Genomic DNA, 23,830 nt, shown 5'->3' with positions numbered 1-23,830 from the left:
CTTCCTTAAGGCCAATGAAAAAGCTTCCTTATTCCAAGCATATAAATACCCTTGTGTGAAAAATAAAAATTTGCAGCTTGATCAGAACCCTTGTTTTGCTGTCATTCTTCGTGTCTCTTGTCCCTTCATTCCTTCTAGCTTAGGTTCACTGCCCTCGTTGACGTCCTGCGGGTCAGGACAACTGGCGCCCAATGTGGGGCTTGAACTCTGGGCTTGGACGTTGTCCCTGCACTCTTCAGCTCAAGGCTAGCACTCTACCGCTTGAGCCACAGTGCCACTTCCGGCTTTTTTTTCTGCTTATGTGGTGCTGAGGAATTGAACCCAGGGCCTCATGCATGCAAAGCAAGCACTCTACCACTGAGCCACCTTCCCAGCCCCTTTTTTTTGGGGGGGGTCCAGTCGTGGGCCTGAACTCTGGGCCTGGGCGCTGTCCCTCAGCTCTTCAGCTCAAGGCTAGCACTCTACCACTTGAGCCACAGTGCCACTTCCGGCTTTTTTCTTTTTGTTTATGTGGTGCTGAGGAATCGAACTCAGGGCCTCAGGCATGCAAGGCAGGCGCTCTACCACTGAGCCACCTTTCCAGCCCCCACCACTTTTAGCAATTTCAATCTATCAACAGCCATGTTTTCGAATTCAATCAAAGATACATTTTCAGAAGGTGGCTGCAAGTAAACCCTTCTCCTTATTCATAACTCCTGAGCATTCAACGGGCAAGACCTATTGCTATAAGGGATAGGTTCGCCCCTCCTCCTTATAGGCCCCTCCACTTGGGGAAGGATGCACCTATGGGAGGAAGAAAAAATGCTCTAATCAAGGGTGCAGGTAAGACTGCAGGGGGATGGATCCGCGAGATCCCAAAACCCAAGACCCCTGAGTGGCAAGCTCTGGTGCATGACGGTTGGCATGCATACCCACAAGCCATCTCCTCAAAAAACATGCCAAGCCCTGTAAAATTCCCCTCCCCGAGTGAGGACACTTGCTCGGGAGCGGAGAAAAACCCTGGGCCCTTAGAGGAACAGAGCCTCTGTCACCCCCTTAAAAAGAGCAGCCAACAATTGATGGTCAATTTTCTAAATAAGAAAGGGGGAGATGTCGGGAGCCAAAAGTTGAATCTCTCAACATAATAGGCTTGACTATCTCACTGGAACATCTTGAGGCTGAGTTTACAGAATCCTACCCTCATCCTGCCCTAAGTAAACATCCTGCACTGCTACGGCCAATGAAAAAGCTTCCTTGATGGCCAATGAAAAAGCTTCCTTATTCCAAGCATATAAATACCCTTGTGTGAAAAATAAAAATTGGCAGCTTGATCAGAATCCTTGTCTTGCTGTCATTCTTCGTGTCTCTTGTCCCTTCATTCCTTCTAGCTTAGGTTCACTGCCCTCATTGAAGTCCTGCTGGTTGGGACACTCTGGCCTTACCATGTGATGACTTCCATCACATTATCATGCAGCAAATGTCTTCACTGGATGATGAGCTGGTGCCAGTACCATGCTATTGGGCTTCCTAGCTTTTAGAATTATATCCATGTAAACTTTTCTTTGTGCCTGTCCTGGGGCTTGAACTCAGGACCTGGGTGCTGTTTCTGAGTTTTTCTGCTCAGTGGTAGCCCTCTACCACTTGCGCCACAGCTCCACTTCCACCTTTTTAGTGCTTAATTGGAGATAAGAGAGACATAGACTTTCCTGCTTCGGCTGGCTTTGAACCAAGATCCTCAGATCTGTCTCCTGAGTAGGTAGGGTTGCAGGCATAAGCCATCGGTGCCCAGTGTAAACTTCTATTCTTTATAAATTAGCTTGTGTCCAGTATTCTGTTATAGCAACAAAAAATGAATTAAGACACACCTAAGGTGAAGGGGCAGGGTGGTAGATGAGAAATGTAGGCAAATCTACTTGCCAGGGTGAAATCGTAATGCCTGGCTGAGAGCTGGGGGAAGAATGAGTCCTCTCTTCACATCTTCACCCAGATGCTCAGAACAGAACACCTTAGTTAAAGCTTTCTGCACAAATCACTCAAGTCTGGCCTTATGAGTGTGGAGGATATGGATCAGGTTGTTTTTCAAAGGCCAGTCTCTTGCTGTTCTTGCCAAGATTTAATAGATTGACTTGAATAAATGTTTCATTTCCTGTATGCCCTGAAGACAATTTCAGCAGCTTTAAATGATTGCCTTTTCTAAATCAACCTTGTTTTTAAACCAATTAAATTGTTGCTTTGTAGGGGAGAGGGTCTATTGAGCTCCTCAGTTCATTATTCTAGAAGTCTTGCCTTTAAATTTCTTTTGTAATGTAACTTCTGAATGGTTTTTATGGTGCTGCATAGGAGGAGGGTGTCAGAAGCCAGGGGTTTCATCCTAAGTAGGCCTCTAGCAAGCTCAGTGACTTCTCCTGAAGTTCAACTTCCTCATTTGCATTATGAGGAAATTGTACTAAATAACCCTTCAACTCTTTCCAATCCAAATCCTATGATTTTATGAAACAACACAAAGTCTTCAGTGAGCAACATTTTCACTGTAGCTGTATGAGAACAGGAAATATGGAAACAATCTACTGACATTTTTCAATAAAAATGTTCCAGCCTCTTTTTAATTAGAACATACACTTCATTTCCAACTCTACCTAGTGAATTGGGATGCTAGTTTAATGCACGGTTTTTAGATAGGACTTTTCTTCAGCCAAAGGCTTCCTTCCTAATCATTAGAACTGTGGGTAACTAAGAAACTAGGACCCTTTCACTGATTGGCCATCAAAAATATGACAGCATAATGCTAAATGAAATCACTATAATTGCTACCAGTTTGCCTGCATTATGAGCTCCACAAATAATTATGTTCTCTCTGAACCAATGCCAAGTTTCCATCTTCTGCATAAGGCTGTAGGACCATACTCCCAGGTGTCTATTAATGATCTAATTTTTGAGAGTTGTGATGAAGTATCAGCTTTCCCCTAGACAGTTCAGAAAAGAGTAATTTCAATTGAATACCCATTTCTAATCACAAAGACATATGTTTATTTAGTAATGATTATCCACACAGGTTGCTATAAACAACAGAACTGTGGTAAGGGATTCCTTGGTTCAGTTGTTTTGTCTTAACCAGTTTTATACAGGTTATTTGGCTTAATATTGTGATTGACCATAAAGTTTACATTCAAAAATGTATATATTCAAAGAAAGAAAAAATGAGACGTCCTAATAATTTAAGAAAACTGCAATTGCAAACGTATTTAAATACTTTCAACTACAAATTCACAACAGCATATCCTGAAATAAAGTTATAAGGTAAGAGAATTATGAACATACACTGGCAAAAATGGCTACTTGCTGACACACTTAACAAGTAGGAAAGATAGGAGCAATATGGCAGCATTAACAGAACAAAGGGTTCCAAAAACAAGGAATCACACATCTTTTCCCAATGTCTCTGAGTGAAGTTTTGAATCACACAATTTTTAAATACCTTTTTAAACAAAACGTATTTTAGAAACAACCATTTTCACAAAGTGGCCTTTGTCAACATCGAAGAATAAGACAAAATAACAATCTTAAGGTATGTAAAAGGTACACATCCCTGCAGAGGAAAAGGAAATGCATTTTGTGAGCTTGTTCATGTCCAAATGTGAAGGACTCTGTGATTATCCCAAGTGACCCGGACTTGAGCTGTTCAAAGACTTCCAAATGAGCTCATCTGCTCATCAAAATATTTCCATGTGACAAACCTCCAGAATGGCACCGAGTCCATTTCAATTCCAACCCACTTTACCTTGGTTTCAACTTAATTTCTGTAAACTTGGATTACTTTAGAAAGTAAATGTTCCAATCTTTAAAATAAAGGAGTACAAGAATTACATCCCTATCATCTTAGTTCATTTTCAGAGCTCAAATTCTAAAACTGTAGCTTATTCATCCTGATACATTAAAAACATTGTTCCAACACTGAATTAAAAAATTTATACACATTGTCCTTTTGTGTGAGCATGTAATATTGTAATGTAAAATTAGTACATTATAATTAAATGTTCCTTTTTTGGCATTTCCTATGAGTGAATCATCCTAAGAAGCTTTTCTTTCAACTAATCTATTATTTCTCTGCACAGAACCATGTTAATATGACGTGGTTTTTGGTTTTAAGAGAAATGTCCTTAAGATGTAGTTATGGCCTCTATAATAACTGTGTTTTTCAGGTAGTTTTACTTTTTATTAGCTGAAAATACAGGTTAATGACCACAATGGCCTAAGGGACCACCTGCAATCACATGAAAAGAAAAACAGCTTCAAAATGTCTTAGTGGGGAAAATTATTCCTACCTTGAAAACAGTTCTACCTTCTTGAACTCAATGTTCCCCTGCATCACAAAATTGCTTGCTTTTAACAACACTATAAACACTTCAAGTGGAATTATCAGTAATGATTACTTAATTTTTACCCACTTGTTTATGCAACTAAGCTAAATCTTTCTTACCAGCATCACTGGATATGTATAGAAGGCATTAATGTAGAAACAAAATTTCTACCCAGGTTTTACCCTTTCTAATAATGTAACTGCTTTGTTTAGTGGAAGTGCTGTTTTCTCTTTAGACTAGCAATAATACCTATGGCTTCACAATAAGATATGTCAAAAAGCAAAACCACCTCATTTTGCAGATTATGCACCTCAGTGTTAATTTCAACATGTCACATCACTTATTCTAGTATCAAAGTCTATATATAAAATACTGGCCTCAAGTTACTTATCAAATTGCCTTTATGTAACAAAAGTATTCACTTCTGTTAGACAAATTCAGATAGTTACCCAACAACGTCAACAAATAAAAAACTATTAATCTTTCCTATATTAATAAATCACTTAACACATATTAAAACCATAAACCAATAAAACAAATATTTGAGTACTTTTCCTGAGAAAACTCATTACTTATGGTTATGGGGCCATTAATTCATGAGATATGTAAGTTTTCAGACTGAATGATTACTGTCAAACAAAGCAAATTCACATTGAAAAAAGAAATGTGTAATTTCTTTTTTTTCCCTTAATTTGTAAGAAACAGGATGTCACTAGGCTGGCCTCAAACTCCTGGGCTCAGTGATCCTCCCGGCTCAGCTTCCTAAGCAACTTGAGCTACAGGTACATGCCATCTAAATAATCCTAGCAGGTAAGGTTTGTTTTCTTTTTATTTCAGGTGGAACTTGACTATATTGCTTAGGCTCCTTGTTTCATCAGGTTTAAAGGAACTCATTAAATTAGTGAAAAAAGTAGAAGACCTTAATGAAGGAATTCTGAAGTGTCAATACAGATTGAGAGTCTAGGTCATTTAAAGAGTGCCTGTGTATGTATACATATGTATGTATATATTTAATCTTTCTTATTTATCAAAAATTTTCAATAATGTTTAAGTGGACAGCAATTAATAAACATTCATGAGCAGGTACATACCCATATGTGGGTACATGCATAACATTCTACTTATTTGTTTGTATAACTCCAGATGCAAAAATCAGTGCATCTAAGACGTAAATTAGAAAAGGCCATTAAGTTCCTAAACTTTCAGATCATTCCCAATATAGCAACTCTCAAATGACACCTGGGTTTATAAGTATGTAAAGAAAAAAATGCATAAATTTGGTTTGCAACACTTTGTTTCTCTACCTCAACATGAAAATAAAAATGTTCCCTCTAAAAAGTATATAACTGGAAACACTTAAAAAACTGTAAGCATAGGTATTTTTGTTTTGTTTTTTGGGTCCGGTGGTGGGGACTGAACTCTGGGCCTGGACGCTGTCCCTCAGCTCTTCAGCTCAAGGCTAGCGCTCTACCACTTGAGCCACAGTGCCACTTCTGGCTTTTTCTTTTTGCTTATGTGGTGCTGAGGAATCGAACCTAGGGCCTCTGGCATGCAAGGCAAGCACTTTACCACTGAGCCACCTTCCCAGTCAGCATAGGTATTTTTGAAGACATCAAAATTATAAATGCCTATTTCTGATAAGTCCTAACTTTAAATTTGTTCATAAACTAATTTTCACATCAATAAAGTATTTCAATTGGAGGGGATAGAGAAGAGACAATAAATGTATCCTGTTCTCTTTTGCTTCAGTTTTAAGAAAATGACCCTTTTCTACAAATTTTCAGCATAAAGGGGTTTTTAAAAACTGCAAAAATTTGAACATCAATCTGATTCATCTGGTTATGGGTATCAAATGGATGTCAGAACTTCAAAAAGAACAACAGAGTAAAGTAAAAATGTAACAAAATTTATGTATTGAGCACAACTAGGGCTATAGCAAGAAATTAATTTGGGGATACAGATGCCATGTTAGACTGAAAGGTATAAAACTCAAAACCTCCTGAAAATAAAGTCCTACTTAAAAGGATTATAGTAAGTGGGAATGTATGATTTTAATTAAACAATTCTGCTTCAGTGCAAATGTGTGGTAAGAAAGAAAGAGGAGAGGGGAGGAGGGAGTAAGAAAGGGAGGTAGGGGAGAGAGAGGGATGGAGGAAGAAAGATTCATATAATTTAGCAGGAACAGTTTCCACAGCCTTTCACACTATTGACAATTTCTTCTTGTAGTTTCTTCCTTTCCTCCTCCTTGGACATATTCTCTTTCTGTGCATTCCATTTGGAGTTACCATAGTTATTCATACGGCTGCTCTGAGTATGCCACATTTCTGAATAGATACTGCTAGAGTTAGCAAGCAAATTGTAGTGGGTACCACGTTCAGCTACTTTACCCTAAAAAGTAAACACAGAGAAAGGTTATTTAGCTAGCATAACTAAAAATGGTAATACTTTATAACTGAAGGATTTTGAAAAATTTGTGTTCATTAAAGTAAAATTCTTGTCACAATTCCATCTCCACATAGTATAAGCGAGGAAAACTGAAGTACAAATGTTTTCATCACTGTGGAACTTCCAGCCCCCAGTAAACATTGAAAATTCAATGATCACAAACACAATTTTATTTAAATTGTTCCCCCTCCCTCCCTCCCTCCCTCCCTCCCTCCCTCCCTCCCTCCCTCCCTCCCTTCCTTCCTTTCTTCCTTCCTTCCTTCCTTCCTTCCTTCCTTCATTCCTCCCTCCCTCCCTCCCTCCCTCCCTCCCTCCCTTCTTCCTTTTTTTGCCAGTCCTGTGGCTTGGGTACTGTCCTCCCGAGCTTCTTTTTGCCCAAGGCTAGCACTCTATCACTTGAGTCAGAGTGCCACTTCTGGCTTTTTATGTTTATGTGGAGCTGAAGAATCGAACCAAGGGCTTCATGCATGCTAGGCAAGCACTCTACCACTAAGCCACATTCCCAGCCCTTATTTTTCACTTTGAAGGGAAGGTTAAAAATATAAAATGGTGATTTTTCTATAACCAGTAAATATTCAAATCAAAAGCAATAATTTGTACAGGGATGCAAAGTAATATCTTAAAATATATATGTGTACTTTGAAAAAAATGATTTCATGAAAATACAAAATTTACTTGTTCCAGAAGTTACTATTAAACCCAACACTGTACTGGTCTGTGTATACATTCCAAACTCTGATTTACAACCAATCTCTTTTGCCAGCTACTGTTAAACATGGTGGGATAGAAAAGGAATTTTGTCAGTATTTTTGGTACTCCTAATGATAAAACCTTTACAAGTACTTTCTACTATTTCACATTCCCTCTGCCCCATTTCTCTACTTTCATAATAACATCAAATAAAATTCTGATTTAGTGTCTATTATGGCTATGTAAACATATTTATTTGCTATTGAGCTATCTAGAAACTTGGATTTTATGTATTTTTCTTATATATTTTTTATTTTTACATATTTTTCTTCATATACTTATATATTCTTAGACTTACTAACAGCCTTTTTTTCATTTCCTTGGTTTTGTATCTTACTATTAGAAATCTCCAAAAGTGAACAATTATAAATAGTTCTCCTAGTTTAGCAACTGTTTTTTTCCATACTTGCCTTGTTTACACCCCCCCCCACTATTTTTGCATAGCCATTTGAGAATGACTTGCAGACACCTGTAATACTTTATCTTTAAATGTTTCATTAGTATCTATGTCCTAAAAACAAGGACATTCTCCTACATGACGAATATAACTATATCACATCCAAGTAATTTAGCTATGATGTGACAGTCTATCTAACATAGTTCATAATCAAAGTTCATCCCAATAATGACCTTTATTTTTTCCCATCAAGAATCCAGTCACGATCAATACCCTGACTTTATAACAGTTTCTTTGCCTCTGTCTGTGGGTGACACTGACATTCTGAAATGTCCAGGCCTATTTTTGGAAGAATGCCCTTCAGTTTGTATTAGTCCAGTTGGTACTGAAGACTAGATCCAGGCTAAATGCTTCAGTCACAAATATGTGTGCTCTCAGTTACTTAAGGAGGTACAGGAAGTTAATTTGTTCCATAATTGATATTACGTTTGATCACTTGGTTAATGGTATCTATCAGATTTCTCTATTTAAAGATACATTTTCTCTTTGGAATTAATGTTATCTATGAGTTGTACTTGCAAAATGTATGAACATCCTATTCCCCAATAGCTTTTCACCATATGGTTTTATCAACCAGTGATGATCCTTATCTGAATCAATTATTATAATGGTGGTTGCAAAGTCCGATTTTTCTAAAATTACCATTCTTTCTCCATGTGTCAGTTGGAATTTTTAAAGATGGGCTTTCCTTTTCTGCTAAGCACTTTTTTTGTTGTAAAAGTATTGTTATGGATACAGAAATTAATTTTGTATTCAATGTGTAAGAATTCATTAGTGTCATTATTCTTTTTGCTGCTCTAATTATCCCAAATTTGGCCAGTGGGAGCCCATTCAAAATGGTTTCTGTGTCCTTGTGACATGTGTTCATTAGTTTCTCTGTCCCAGATTTGGTGTCAGTTATTTCTCCAAGGAGGCTTGGTTCCTTTTGGTGAGAAACAGTCATAAGTGCCTCAAATCTCTGTGCCAGGTATTCACATTGCTACCAGATTTTTACTGCTTGTAGGCCATTCCACTGAATAGAGATCATATTTAAAATACTATGAATTCATACTAATAATTCTGTTCCACTATAACATCATCACATTCCTCTTCTTCTTTGGTTACATATTTGTATCTATCTTCTTCAAAGGGATATCTCTAACGCCATCAGTGTATTTACTCATAGGTTCAATTTTAACATATATAAAAAGTAGTTTCAAAATGGTTATCTTGAAAATACCATGACCAAAAAAGTAAACTAAGTTTGATTTGCCTTTGAATTATTTTTGCCCTTATATTCCACTAAGGCTATATGATTGGAAAAATGTTCAAGAGTTACTGGGATTCATTGTTTTTCTTCTCAGTGATTATGAATTTGATAGGCAGTTTTGTCTTCTTTGTATCCAATTGTTTTCCATATTGGTTGGCTTAATTTTATTTTTGAACATATAAGACACAAATACAGTATAAACAAGTGTACTCCCTTCCCTATCTCTTGGAACCCTTTTTTGCACCCCTCCTAAGGTAGCTGTTTTAGTTTATAGCTTATTCTTTGGAGTTTCTTTTAGTATAACAGACACGTGTACACATACTATTTTCTGTCCATTCTCCTGGCAAAAGCCAGCATACTATATACTCCTTTTACCCAACATTTATTTTCATTTAACCCTATATTCTGGAAGTCATGCCATATATGTTTCCTTTCCTCTTCTTTTATGACGGCATTTGTGATTGAACTCAGGGCATTGTGCCTGCTGGGAAGATGTTCTACCATTGTGCATACCCCCAGCCCCTCTAGCACTGGTTATTTTGAGATAAGATCTTGCTTCTGGCATAGGTCCATGCTTGGACCACACTCCTATTTTACATTTCCCACAACAGCTGGATGACAGGTGTGCCACCATCTTCCATTGAGATGGAGTCATGTAAACTATTTTTCCCAAGCTGGTTTGGAATCATAATCCTCCTAATCTCAGCCATCTATGTATCTGTGAGACAGGCACACACCAATGTGCCCAACTATTGATTGAGAAGGGGTCTTATGAACATTTTCCCTGGGCTAACCTCAAACCACAATCTTCCCAATCTCAACCTTCTGAGTAGTTGGATTACAGGTGTGAGACACCACTCTGGGTTTCCTTTACTATTTTTAAATAGCATCTGTACTGATTTTAGAAATGCTGTATTTTCCATGTTTTCTGAGGATATGATAGTTTTAATTTTTTTTAATGTTTTCTGCATTGACTACATTTGCTATTGAGCTCTTTTTTTGCTATTTGCTTTAGAGGTTTACTAACACTAATACTTAAGAATGGAGCATTAAAAGGCTAAATACTAGCTGTATGTGCATGAAAATGACCTTCTCAACTGGTATTGTCTCAGCTGGTATTGTCACGGTATTGTCTCTCCACAGAAGAAGCCTCCAATTATTTGCTGATGAGGAAAGGAGTGGTGATGGTGGAAATAAGCTGCTGGCAAAGTTCATAGAGGCAGTAGCATGAGAAAGCTTGTGGTCATATGTATCAATCTCTGAAGATAAAATAAGCTTATTTTCTTACTTTCCCCATAAGGAAAAATGTAAAATAAAATGGCTATGTTAGAAAATGACCTCTTTATTTTATGCTAATTTTCTTTTAGACACTAAGGGTATGTGCACTATTAGAAGATGAAAACAGATAATATAGCAAAGACATTAAGAAAAGATTCCACTCAGCAAAAATGAATGCAGAAAAATTATTTTATAGATCAATCATTGAAAACCTGCTTCTATCCTTGAAGACTTTTTAATGCTTTCCTGGCCAAACTTTGCTTTCAATACTTTAATAAAGTTAATGTGATTGTATTATTTCCTACAAATGGGTCCCAAATAGAATTTTATCAAGACTTTACCTCTTCTAAAAAACATACTCTGTACATTAGAAATAATATTTAAGTTTCTTATATCTAAAAATTTCCAATATTTTTCAGACTAACTTTTAAAGATAATCTCTTACCTGATCCAAGACAATGATTTCATCTGCATCAACCACTGTTGATAATCTATGTGCAATGAAAATAGAAGTTCTGTGTTTGACCATATCCCTCATGGCACCAAGAATAGTCTGCAAGTTTGACAAGAAGAGTAGGAGAAAAAAAAGATACTCATTAGGCAGATATATATTAACCAAACTTTTCCTAAAGAAACACAGGAAATATCAATTAGTATTTTAATATATAAACTTTATTCCTGAACCAAATACTTCACCTTTAATACTTACTAAAAATAAGTAAAAAGCAGAAAATAAAACCGAAAAAGCAATTATTAGTACACAGCCACGGAAAAAATAGGTCATTAACATAGGCAATAGTTCTCTAAATAGGCTAGGAAAAAGTAGTTATTTTCTGTGCACAAAAACAAATAACTCCATTAATGCCATGAGAATAACCAGATATGATGAGCACAAATCTAAAACTAACAGGGACTCAAGTGATAGGACTCAAGAGAAATTCAAGGCAATCCAAAGAAAGGTAGGGATACTTGCTTTTCCTTAGCTAAACCTCATTCAGATGACAGGAAGGGAGACAAAAACATGTTTATTTTTAACTCAAGACAGTGTCTTTTCTCAAAAGCATCCCAACCTCTTAATTCATTCTATAAAATGCCTTTCACATACTGTCTGTACAATACAAGAGAGATGTATAGCTTAGCACCAGTGGCTTACATCTGTAATCCTAGCTACTCTGGGGGCTGAAAACTGAGGACTGCAGTACGAAGCCAGCCTGGGCAGCATAGTCTGTGAGACTCATATCTCCACTAAACCACCAAAATGCCAGAAGTGGAGTTGAGGTTCAAGTGGTAGAGTATTAGCCTTGAGTAAAAATCTCTGGGACATCACCCAAGCAAGCCCTGAGTTGAAGCTCCAGGACAGACCGGCAGACAGATAGGCAGGCAGGCAGACAGACAGACAAACAGACAGAGGTGTATATCTCTCTCTCTCTCTCTCTCTCTCTCTCTCTCTCTCTCTCTCTCTCTCTCTCTCTCTCTCTCTCTCTCTCTCTCTCTCTCTTTCTCTCTCTTCTATCTTTGGCTGTACTTGGAAATCTAGGTAACTTCAGTTAGCTAAATGAAAATAGAAGTGTGGAAGGGAGGTGGAAATACTCTCACTTACTTCCTACAAAAATTTCTAAACATTTTACTTATTAAATGTATAAATTACTGAGAGAAGATAGTACCTAAGAAGATCTCATATTTTACTATGTTAGTTTGGGAATCAAGTAAAGCACCATTTAGGAATAAAGGAAGGTGAAGATGGGGTACTAAAGGCACCCAACTCTACATCTTCAGAAAGGGACCAAGCAGTGGCACTCTTTCAGTTAGCCTTGTTCTCCCTGAGTGAGTGGACCAAGCGTACTGTGCATTGTGGGTGAATGTTTGATTTCTAAGCCATACACCCCAATCCGGAGATGAGAAGCTATGCTATAACATGGCTACTAACTCAGCCTTGCCTAAGCATTGAGAGTATTACAAATGAAAGGACACAAGAGATGAAAACTTATAGCTGAAATAAAAAAATCCCACAAAATAATACAAGAAAACAACACAACACGATACCTCCAAGAATCAATAGCTATACAATGGAATCCAATACTTGTGAAGTGGGTAAAATCTCAGAGAATGATCAGAAGAATGAACAATGAAATTAAAAAGGACATGCAAGTCAGGTGCTGGGGGCTCATGCCTGTAATACTAGCTACTCAGGATGTTGAGATCTGAGGATCATGGTCTGAAGCCAGCCCAGGCAACAAAGTCCTGAGACTCTTATCTCCAATTAATCACAGAAAAAGCTGGAAGTGGTGGTATGGCTCAAGTGGTAGAGTGTTAGCCTTGAGCAAAAGAAGCTCAGGGATAGCGCCCATGCCAGGAAAAAAAAAAGACATGCAGATGATACAGATAAGCTAAGTTTCAAGCATTATAAAATGAACAAAATGGCAAGAATCACTGCATACCTTTCAATAAGAACACTAAATGTTGGGCTGGGAAAGTAGCTCAGTGGTAGAGCTCTTGCCTTGCATGCTCGAGGCCCTGGGTTCGATTCCTCAGCACCACATAAGCAAAAAGAAAAAACCCAGAAGTGGCGCTGTGGCTCAAGTGGTAGAGCGCTAGCCTTGAGCTGAAGAGCTGAGGGACAGCGCCCAGGCCCAGAGTTCAGGCCCCACGACCGGACCCCCCCAAAAAAAATTAAAAAGAAGAACACTAAATGTTAACAGCCTCAATTCTGCAATCATAAGGCAAAGACTGGTGAGATAGATAAAAAAACAAGACCCAGTCATTTATTGCCTACTTCTCTGGCAAACGTAAACATAGACTAAAGTGAGAGGATAGAAAAAGTTATTTCAAGCGAATGGAATGTGAAAGCAAACAGTATCACGAAATTAATTGAAAACAGATCACAGAGCTTACATAAACATTTTTGGAGGTTCTGGGGTTTGATCTCAGGCCTTGTGCTTGCTAAGTAGGGACTCTTCCAGTTACATGCCTTAGTCCTTTTTACTTTCATTATTTTTCAGATAGATTCTCCTATTCATGCCTGGGCCAGCCTGGACTACAAAACTCCTGTTTACACAATGTGTACCTCCAAATCCAGCTTTTATTCATACACTCTATAAGTACTGGTGTAAGCTACCATACCTAACTAAAATGGATCATACACCTTAATCAAAGACCTGAAACTTTGAAACTACAACAGGAAAATAAAAGTGGCAACCACTTTATGAAAAGGAATCCAATCACCCAGGAAATAAGAGCAAGAATTGATCAATAGGATTGAAGAATCAAACAACAAATGCCGTCAAAGATGCAGGAAAAAAAAGATCCCTTATACTCTACTGATGGGAATATAAATCAGTGCAGCTATTACTGAAATGAATATGAAAGCTCCTTAAAAAACGAAGGATGGAACTACCATACCATCCTAGTTTATCATCTCTTAAGCATATGTCTGAAGGAATGTAAGTAAACAAATCATAGAGATACCAACAGGTATCTCCTTGTTTATTACACTATTTACAATGGCCAAGCTATGGAATCAGCTTTGTTGCCCAACAAGGGCAACAAGAAGAATGGAAAAAGAAATTGTGGTACATATATAAAATGAAGTATTATTTAGCCATGAAAAGATATTACCCATCAGCTGCACCAGACATAAAAGAAAAAGAACTAAACAACCCAAAGACAGTGATGGGAAGGGAGGAATGAGAGGGAAAGAGGGAAAAGCCTACACTAAGCAAAAGGAAAGAAATGTAATCATCACCTGATGTGGCAGAAATAATTTGTATTGTCAAAGCTCATAGAATTCACAAACTATAGACCATGATAATGACAATTTGCCTTGTGAAGGTTAAAATGTGTTCGTGACTTTAAGTATCATTATTCCACAATACTGTGAAATATGTGAAATTTATGTAATCACCTACTCTCAATTAAAAAAGAAAAGTGAGAGAAGGGATGGGTTAAGAGCGATGGGTGACACCTTATATTCATATACTGTTTTGTAGAATGGGAACTTCTTTGTACAACTACTTAAAGATATAATAATAAAAACAATTTATACAGAAAATTTTTTTTAAAGATGATATATCATTGCAGAAGGATGGAGGAACTCAAGGCAAATCAAGCTCTAAAACACAAATATCACATGTTTTTGTTCATATGAGGAATGCAGACTTAAGCAACAATAACAATGGTAGTAATAGTAATGACATGATTATAAAAGGAACCAAGTGGAGGCAACCAAGAGAAGGAAAAGGAAAGGTTGATGGTGGATGAATGTGACAAAATACCTTATATATACATACATACACACATAAACACACACATTTTATATATGTATAATGAAAATAGAAGGGTGAACAAATTCAGCAGTAGTACTCATAGACACTATTGAAGGTGAACTATACAACTTGTGGGTAAGGACAGGAGGGAAAAACTGGGAGAGACTGAGGGAAGGGGTGACACTGTCCAAAAAGAAATAACTCTTTACCTGACTTGTGGCTTATTCCTCTGTATATCATCTTTACAGTAACAATAAAATTTTTTCAAAAGAAAATAGAATAATGAAATCTACTGAAATTATCTATGAAAGGGGAAAAGGAAGAAGGTTTTAGTGGGAGAAGGGTTTAGTTATGGTGTGTTGTATACATGTATGGATTTGCCATAGTGAAATCTTGTACAATTAGTTTATGCTGAAATAAAAGTGCAGGGCCAAACAATGTTCAAGAGGAAGTGTACTCATTACCTCACTCATGTAACTGTAACCCTCTGTATAGTATCTTTACAATAAAAAAAAAAAGTGCAGGGCCAACATTAAGAAACACTAGGATCTTTGTGGAGGCTTCTTATTCAGAAAAAACTTAAAAAGGCCCATTCAAACTTCTCAAATCTTCTGGTAACTCATTTGGTAGGTTCTCTATGAAGTTTTAGTAAGGAATGTTCACTGGCATAATAATGCTATATAACTCAAAGACTGTGGGTAGAAATTTTAATTTGTGGTAGTATGATACATTTTTTAAATTATAATTTTTATTTTTTGTGAACATACTGTATAGAGGGGTTACAATTGCATGGGCAAGAAAATGAGTACATTTTTTATCAAGCATTGCAGCCTCCTCCTTTGTTTACCCTTCACATCCCTTCCCAGCCTCCCCCCGCTCCCCCACCCAATCTCCCCACCCAGTATGATACATTTTTAGGTATAAGTTCTTATAAATAAGTTTTCCTCTGATGAATGGGATCTGGTCCTGATGAAGGTTCACTTGAATTATAACACATCCTCATGATAACCAATTCATTTTGAAATTAGTTTTAAACATAGTGTTTAAAAGTATACTGAAACTTAACTAAACATGCAAATGTTATATAGTCTGTAAAGCTGAAAGATGATTTAATTCTTTAACATTAGGTTTATACATTAAAAGTACTAAGTCAAAAGGTAGGCAACTGACAACTATCTTCAGTGCTAGATTGAGGGGATCTGTTTATGAAATTATATCACTACTGAGACTTTTAATGTAATAAATGCATGTTAAGTGCACTGTAGTTGCTAGGGTAGCATCATGACATAAATGTCACAACATCTCGGTGTTTCATAACACTTCCTGTGAAATGAATACAAATTGATACCAGTTCTGCATGCTCAAAGAATTGTCCCTGATAAGTAAAAGGCATTCATGGTGTACACTGTGTCACAATGAGTTAGATATTGTATTAATGAGTGTTAAACGGCAGCAGGAAGAGAGAATCAATCCCTCTTCTTTGACAGTATATTAGATGACATGTACAGTGCTGCGAGATGCAAGGGTAATGCAACAACAGCATAAGTTGTCACACAGTGCCAAACAGAGACATGTTTGCAAATAGATTCACCAGTATAATATCTAGCTCAACAAACCATGGCATATCTACCATTAATATTTGCCATATTGGGGAAAGGGGGCTAGGCATTTTATTCTATAGAACCTCCTACAGAAGTTCATTCAAAATGCAAACTAATGCACACTTTTGAGAAAACTTCTAAGGAGAAAAGCTAAACTATAGTTTGATAATCATTTACCTCTTCAGTAATTGAATCTAATGATGACGTGGCTTCATCATAGACAATGACTGGCGGGTTCTTCAAAATGGCTCGTGCAATTGCAACTCTCTGCTTTTCTCCTCCTGGCAAAGAAAACATTTAAAGAAACATAGTATAGAAATATTATATAATAACTACCAAGTTATACCTTTAAGATTTACTTATACTCTTTTTAAGTATTTTTTCTGAGTTGTAGAGTCTAAGATGACAAAGTATATTCCCCGGAACACAAATTAATACTACAATCTGACTTCATGGCGAGTGAGTGAGTGTGTGTGTGTGTGTGTGTGTGTGTGTGTGTGTGTGTTTAATACTACAATCTGACTTCATGGCGAATATGTATGAATGTGTGTGTGTGTGTGTGTGTTTAATACTACAATCTGACTTCATGGCGAATATGTATGAATGTGTGTGTGGTGTGTGTGTGTGTGTGTGTGGTGTGTGTGTGTGTGTGTGTGAATGTGTGTGTGTGTGTGTTTAATACTACAATCTGACTTCATGGCGAATATGTATGAGTGTGTGTGTGTGTGTGTGTGTGTGTGTGTGTGTGTGTTTAATACTACAATCTGACTTCATGGCGAATATGTATGAGTGTGTGTGTGTGTGTGTGTGTGTGTGTGTGTGTGTGTGTGTGTGTGTGTGTGTGTGTGTGTGTGTGTGTGTGTGTGTGTGTGTGTGTGTGTGTGTGTGTGTACGTACTTCTACTGTTGAGACATGCCTCCGCCATCTGAACTGCCTATTTGGAGATAAGAGTCTTGCTTTTTGCTGGGCTTGTGCCCACACAATAATCTCTGGGATTGTCTGGGATGAGACATGTATGGTACCATGCCCACCTTTTTCCACTGAGTTGAAGATGTGAACTTTTCTGCCCAGGTGGCCTTCAACTGCAATTCTCCCAATTTCAACCTTTTGTGTAGCTGGCATGACAGTTTTGTGCCGCCACACTCAGCTTGTTGGGTGCCTGGCTTGTTACTTTATCTTATAGACTACTCACAATTTCAGATAGAAAAATTTCAATAGTGGGGAATCAATAAAGCTAAAAACAAATTTAGGATCTAAAATGGGAAAACTTAAAGATATGAACCATGAATATTTAAATTTATGTCAATATTTTTTAAAGTATCATTTAGTCAGTATTCTCCCAAGGATCTTTTGTGAGGAGCATATTATTTCCACAGCATTCATCAAATTAAGGTTATACACTTGGTATCTTTTACTTCTTCATTATTTGTTTTAGGTCTCTAGCATAATTGATTTTTATAAACTAAAACAGAGGCCCAGAAAGATTAAACAACTTGTTCAAGGTCACAAATCTAGTTCTAGCAGAATATAGACTAGATTTGACTCCTACTTTAATATTCTTCCTATCACAATGTATAAGCCTACACTTATTTTGGAATTACTCCTAAATACAGGAATATATAGTTAGGAAATATTCATATCCTAAAAAATGAAAACATTTAATGAAATAAATTTAATAAGCTGGGTGCTAGTGGCTCATGCCTGTAATCCTAGCTACTTAGGAGGTTGAGATCTGAGGATCACAGTTCAAAGCCAGTGTAGGCAGCAAAGTCTGAGAGACTCTTATCTCCAATAAACCACCAGAAAACCCAAAGTGGCCCTGTAGCTCAAGTGGTAGAGTGCTAGCCTTGGGTTGAAGGGCTGAGGGACAGCACTCAAGCCCAGAGTTCAAGCCCCATGACCGACAAAAATAAAAATAAAAAACCCTTTCTTTTTCATCTGAGACTTCTGTGGATCTAAGGCAATCATAAACTATACTTGGAAATACAGATAGTAATGCTTTGTTGATTATGTCCTTTTTCACCTCTTTGGTTAGCCTGAACATTATAATGTCTGAAAAGTAAACTTGCATTCTTCAATTTCAGTTACTTTCAACAAACAAACTCTGCCAGTTAATTAATCTGGTACATTATATAATATTTTATTTTAAGTTGTACAATAATTATTGAATTGTAAAAGGAAATTTTTATGTCTAATATAAGTAAGATTATATTCATGCTAAAATAGACAACTCTCCTCCAAATCTTGACCACTGAGCTAACAAGTATAAGCAAATGAACAGGACCAAGTATAATAAGGCCTACAGTACTGAAAACCTCCCTATGAAATTATAAGAGATACACTATTCACTATCTCCCTATAAGCTGTTACTACTTTCCCAAGTGAGTAACAATCCTTTAATATGAAGATGATGTATTATAAATCAACACTGACATAAACATATACTAATGATAAAAATGGTTCTAAAAATGTTGTTTGAAGAGAGTATACTAATGGGAGCAGGCTTAAAATCTTTGCTCACCTGAAAGCTTGAGACCTCGTTCCCCTACTTGGGTGTCATATCCACAAGGCATTCGAAGAATTGCATCATGAAGTCCAGCTAATTTTGCCACTGCATGCACTTCCTCAGGCGAAGCATTGATGTTTCCATATAAGAGGTTGTAGTAAATAGTATTATGGAAGAGGACAGCATCCTAAAGTAGATTTACATGTGTATGTATGTATGTTTACAAACATTAAAACAATTGTAAAGTCTTAATGAATGAACCATGATAGCCTCTTTGATCAAGCATTATCCCTACCATTCCATTTACCTTCCTATAAGTGAATCATCATGGGTGATTTGGACTAATTTCATACCCATGATCCTCTTGTCTTCTCAGTGCTGGGATTACAGGCATGAACCACCATGACCTGCTCAATCCGTTCTAATTCCAGACTTTATGTCTTTATATGCCTAAACATATGTTTTTTTCCAACATGAGCGTGACCATTACAAACTGCTTTTTCCTATATCTTAAAAACTCTGCATGTAGTGGCGCTGTAGCTCAAGTGGTAGAGCGCTCGCCTTGAGCTGAAGAGCTGAGGGACAGCGCCCAGGCCCAGAGTTCAAGCCCCATGACCGACAAAAAAAAAAAAAAAACTCTGCATGTCAATTATAGAAACCTTGAACATTTCATACTATATCATAATTTACTCATCCATTCTTGTTCTAAACATTAATTTCATTAATATTTGCTGCTACAATGTTGGAAAAATCATTTTACATATGTGACTTGAACATCTGGGAATTTCCATACAAAGAATTCCTAGAATACGGATGGGTCAGAAGGTAAGTACGTGCTTGGCCTTTGAGAGTATTGCCCAACTATCTTCCCGAAACAGGTAGTAATGTAGCAGTACTCTTGATAAACGGCATCATGTTGACAGCTCTCCATATCTTCAGCAACTCCAGGAATTAACAATATTCAGTTGCTGCTACTTTTAGAGATGTGCTTTCTGTTCAAATAAGCACTTCCCTAGTTATCAATGAAGTTGAATGTTTTCCTTTATTCTTGAGAAGCTTTGATAGTGAACTTGAAGCACAGACAACAAAGAACTAATACCACATATATAAACACATTGAAATGACACAATATGAACTCAAAGTTCCATAAATAGAAACTATTTTAAATACTTCATATTCTGTGAAAAATTAACAAGCATTAACTGAACTGAATAATATGAAAATTCAAAATGCCAGAGTAAAAATTAGCTGGGTATGATGGCACATGCTTGTAATCTTCCACTTGGGAAGCAGAATAAGGAGGACTGTTTGAGTCTGAGGCTAGCTAAGGCTATACACTGAGATTCTGTCTCAAAAAATAATGACTTTTGGGCTGCGAAGGTGGCCCTGTGGTAGAGTGCTTGCCTTGCATGCATGAGGCCCTGGGTTCGATTCCTCAGCACCACATAAGTGGAAAAAAAATGACTTTTGCTAGATATGAGTTTAGTTGCTCTTGCCACATATGAACAATGAGTAGTTATGTGAGATAATCATTTTATTATCTATATGAATCTCATGACAGTATATATACATATATATCTTAAATATACACAATTAAATTTATAAATTAGGGGGCTGGGAAGGTGGCTCAGTGGTAGAGTCTTGCATACATGAGGCCCTGGGTTCGATTCCTCAGCACCACATAAGAAAAAGAAAAAAGCCAGAAGTGGCGCTGTGGCACAAGTGGTAGAGCACTAGCCTTGAGCTGAAGAGCTGAAGGACAGCGCCCAGGCCCAGAGTTCAAGCCCCACAACCAGACCCAAAATAAATAAATGAATAAAAAATAATTTTTTGTATAAATTAAAAAAAAAATCCAGGTGCCCATGGCTCATGCCTGTAATCCTAGCTACTTAGGAGGCTGAGATCTGAGGATCCCAGTTCAAAACCAGCTCAGGCAGGAAATTCCGTGAGACTCTTATCTCCAATAAAAACCAGAAGTGGTGCTGTGGCTCAAGCGGTAGAGCGCTCACCTTGAGCTGAAGAGCGCAGGGACAGCGCCCAAGCCCAGAGTTCAAGCCCCACAACCAACCAAAAAAAAATTGAAAAAATAAAACTGTATTAAATCCATCAGCTGCCAAATTCAACAACTTGGTATCTACATATTCATGACTCTTAATATTCTTTAAGCATATTATTTATAAATGGTTGTATAACAATCTTGTGATGACATTTAGCCACTAAGTTATTGCTAGAAATTTACATTGTGCCCAACTTTTACTATCATAAATAATGCTGTAATAAACCTCTTTGTATATAAGGACTTGTTCATATATCTGTTTAATGACTTCCTAAAGTTTCCTATAGGTAGAATTATTAGGATAAAGAATATGACTATTAAGTAGGCAATTCATATATATATATATATATATTCATAGATAGATAGATAGATAGATAGATAGATAGATAGATAGATAGATAGATAGATAGATAGATCCAATTTGTTTATCAAGAAAGCCATATGCTGGAGTTGAGAGTCATAGCTCAAATGGTAGAGTGTCTGCACAAATCACTGAGTTCAAACCCAGTATCACTAGAGAGAGACAGAGGAAGAGAAGAAGGGAAAGAGGACCAGCCATATGCTTCCACCAGTAAGACAACAGACTGTCCATTTTACAGTCTTGCCAAAACTGGGTATCATGCATTTCAAAATCTTGATCACACTGATAGATAAAAATAATCTCCTATTGCTAATTTACATATCTAAGGCCTTCAGTGAGGTTGAGTATCTTTTTTGTTGACCTTGCATATTTTTCCTTTATGAATAAAATATTTTATTTTTCAAAAGTATAAAAATAACCATTACAGAGCCTAAGAGGATGATAGGAATCTAGTTATAGGAATGAAGACATTGAATTCTATGTAGTTACAGCCCAGAATATGGTTCAGTTGATAAACAGTGTGGGTTAGTGTTTGTTAAAACACAGTCACAAACCACCTATCAGAATCATTATGATATATATTTTAAAATGCAGGCTTCTGTCCACATTGCCCTCCATAATCAGAACTGTAATTTCAATAATGACTCATACCCACTAAAGTTTGAGATTCTCAGTGAAGTATCACAGGTTGGGTCAAGTGGGGATCTTTTGCAAGCAACATATCTCTGTCTGACCACTTCATTTTTAAGAAAGTGATATTTTGATCTGTATTCCCAGGGATTTGATTCCAGAAATTAACTTTATAATACTAGCTGCAACTAATTCCCATGAATCTCTAAAAGGTTTCTTCTTTTTCTAGGTGGAACTAGGGATTGAATCTAGGGCCTCACGTATGCTAGGCAAACATTGTACCATTAAGCTACATTCCCAGATACTCTATATATTTTCAACACAAAATGAACCTCACATTCTATAAAGACTATCTCTACTTCTTGTCTTCTCATATCTTACTTTGTATTCATTCCTCTACAGTGTCACTAGTAAATATTTTATTAAATGTTTACTATAGGTCAGGGAATGCGGTAAGTAGTGAAGATGCAATGGTAAACAAGGCATACAGGTGAGATTAACAGCCAGTTTTTCTTGAAGTTATAAATTTACTATGTTGAAAGCTTTCAAAATTACAATACTTGTTCCCATTTTCTGAACAACTGTGATAGATACTGCACTTATAAAACCTGTGGTCTGTAACAATAATCCTATCTTACAGGATAAATGTTATCTTTACTTCAGAGGTTAGGAAATGGAGACCCAAGGCCACAGAATCATCTTGGAGACAGACAGGGTTAGAACCAAAGTCTGATTCTAGTCTGTGTTCTTCCTACTCTATTAAGCTATAACATTAGGCATAAAAATCTTCCTCTAATGCAGTTTTTCCATTCAAGATTTTTCTCTTCTATTAAAAAAAATTCTTCTTAGTAAGGTTATTTCACTTGCAGGGCCTAATATTACTCTTTCATTAGTATATGCTATTTGGCTTCAAATTATTCCAGTTGGATGTTCTGGGACACCCAACACAAAATACCTGAGGTACCACTCCCACGGCTCTCCGAAGGCTCTCCAGGCTCACATCTTGTATATTTTGACCAGCAAGGTAAATGTTTCCTTTTTGAGGCTCATAAAAACGAAACAACAACCTCACTATTGTGCTTTTCCTGAAATTAAACATGAAGAAAGATTACTTAGCTCCCATTGTCATTCTGAAGTCTCTATTTAAACCAGAATAACCATTTTACTAGGATAAGAAAAAGATGTTCAGAATTATCAAAACAGAATTTTATAAATAACTAAATTACCCACCCTGACCCACTACCTCCTACAATGGCCACTTTCTTTCCTGCAGGGACTTCAAAAGATACTCCACTAAGGACTTTCTGTCCTTCAATGTATTCAAAATGCACATTATCAAAGGCTACTGTAGCTGTCTGGGGTGTTATCTGAAGGGGAGATGCCATCTCTTTGTCCTAGTAGGGAAGAGAAAACAAACAAATACTTTATAAGTTACCTTGAGTACAGTCACACAGACAATTTTTTTTACATTCACTGAAAAAATAATGGGAAAGGAGTAGGTTTATGTAAGTGGAATTAGAACATTTCTAAGCATAAGTCTTTCTTAGTTCTCACTGCTAAGAGGAAAAATATTGAATGTTTTGGTTGCTAGCCAACTTTTTTTGGGGGGGGATGGGAACAGGAATGATGAGCAGGAGAAAACTGGAGAAGAAAATACAAAGACAGTAATCATACATTCTATATTATTGTTAGTAAAAGTAAATTTAGTTCAAGTAGAAAGTTAATTCAACAAAATTTAGTTCCCTGGTATAACATAAACTGCTAACACTATATGTTTTTTTATACACAGAAGTGAAATCTTTAACCACCATTTAATACACATGACATCCCTACTTCTTGCAATAGAAAATGCTTTTGATGATTTGGTGATATAAGAAGGCTCCAATAGTATAATCCAA

General features: G+C 36.8%; 1 protein-coding gene across 1 annotated transcript in view; it reads right to left on the bottom strand.

Moving 5' to 3' along the window:
* Nucleotides 1-2,982: 2,982 nt before the first annotated feature.
* The window catches only part of Abcb7 (ATP binding cassette subfamily B member 7), a 123,572-nt gene continuing 102,724 nt past the window's right edge, over nucleotides 2,983-23,830 (bottom strand). Inside the window, exons 11-16 of the mRNA XM_070040182.1 lie at nucleotides 23,163-23,326; nucleotides 22,888-23,017; nucleotides 18,901-19,072; nucleotides 16,557-16,660; nucleotides 10,962-11,069; nucleotides 2,983-6,725 (exon numbers count right to left, since the gene is read on the bottom strand). Coding sequence (XP_069896283.1) covers nucleotides 6,510-6,725; nucleotides 10,962-11,069; nucleotides 16,557-16,660; nucleotides 18,901-19,072; nucleotides 22,888-23,017; nucleotides 23,163-23,326 — 894 coding nt within the window. The 3' untranslated portion in view covers nucleotides 2,983-6,509. The remainder of the gene's footprint in view (nucleotides 6,726-10,961; nucleotides 11,070-16,556; nucleotides 16,661-18,900; nucleotides 19,073-22,887; nucleotides 23,018-23,162; nucleotides 23,327-23,830) is intronic.

This window comes from Dipodomys merriami, unplaced genomic scaffold (assembly GCF_024711535.1).
Source record: "Dipodomys merriami isolate MVZ:Mamm:240054 unplaced genomic scaffold, mDipMer1.0.p SCAF_3, whole genome shotgun sequence".
NCBI lineage: Eukaryota > Metazoa > Chordata > Mammalia > Rodentia > Heteromyidae > Dipodomys > Dipodomys merriami.
The sequence above is the reverse complement of the archived record's forward strand: the minus strand, read 5'-3'. Positions and strand labels throughout refer to the sequence as shown.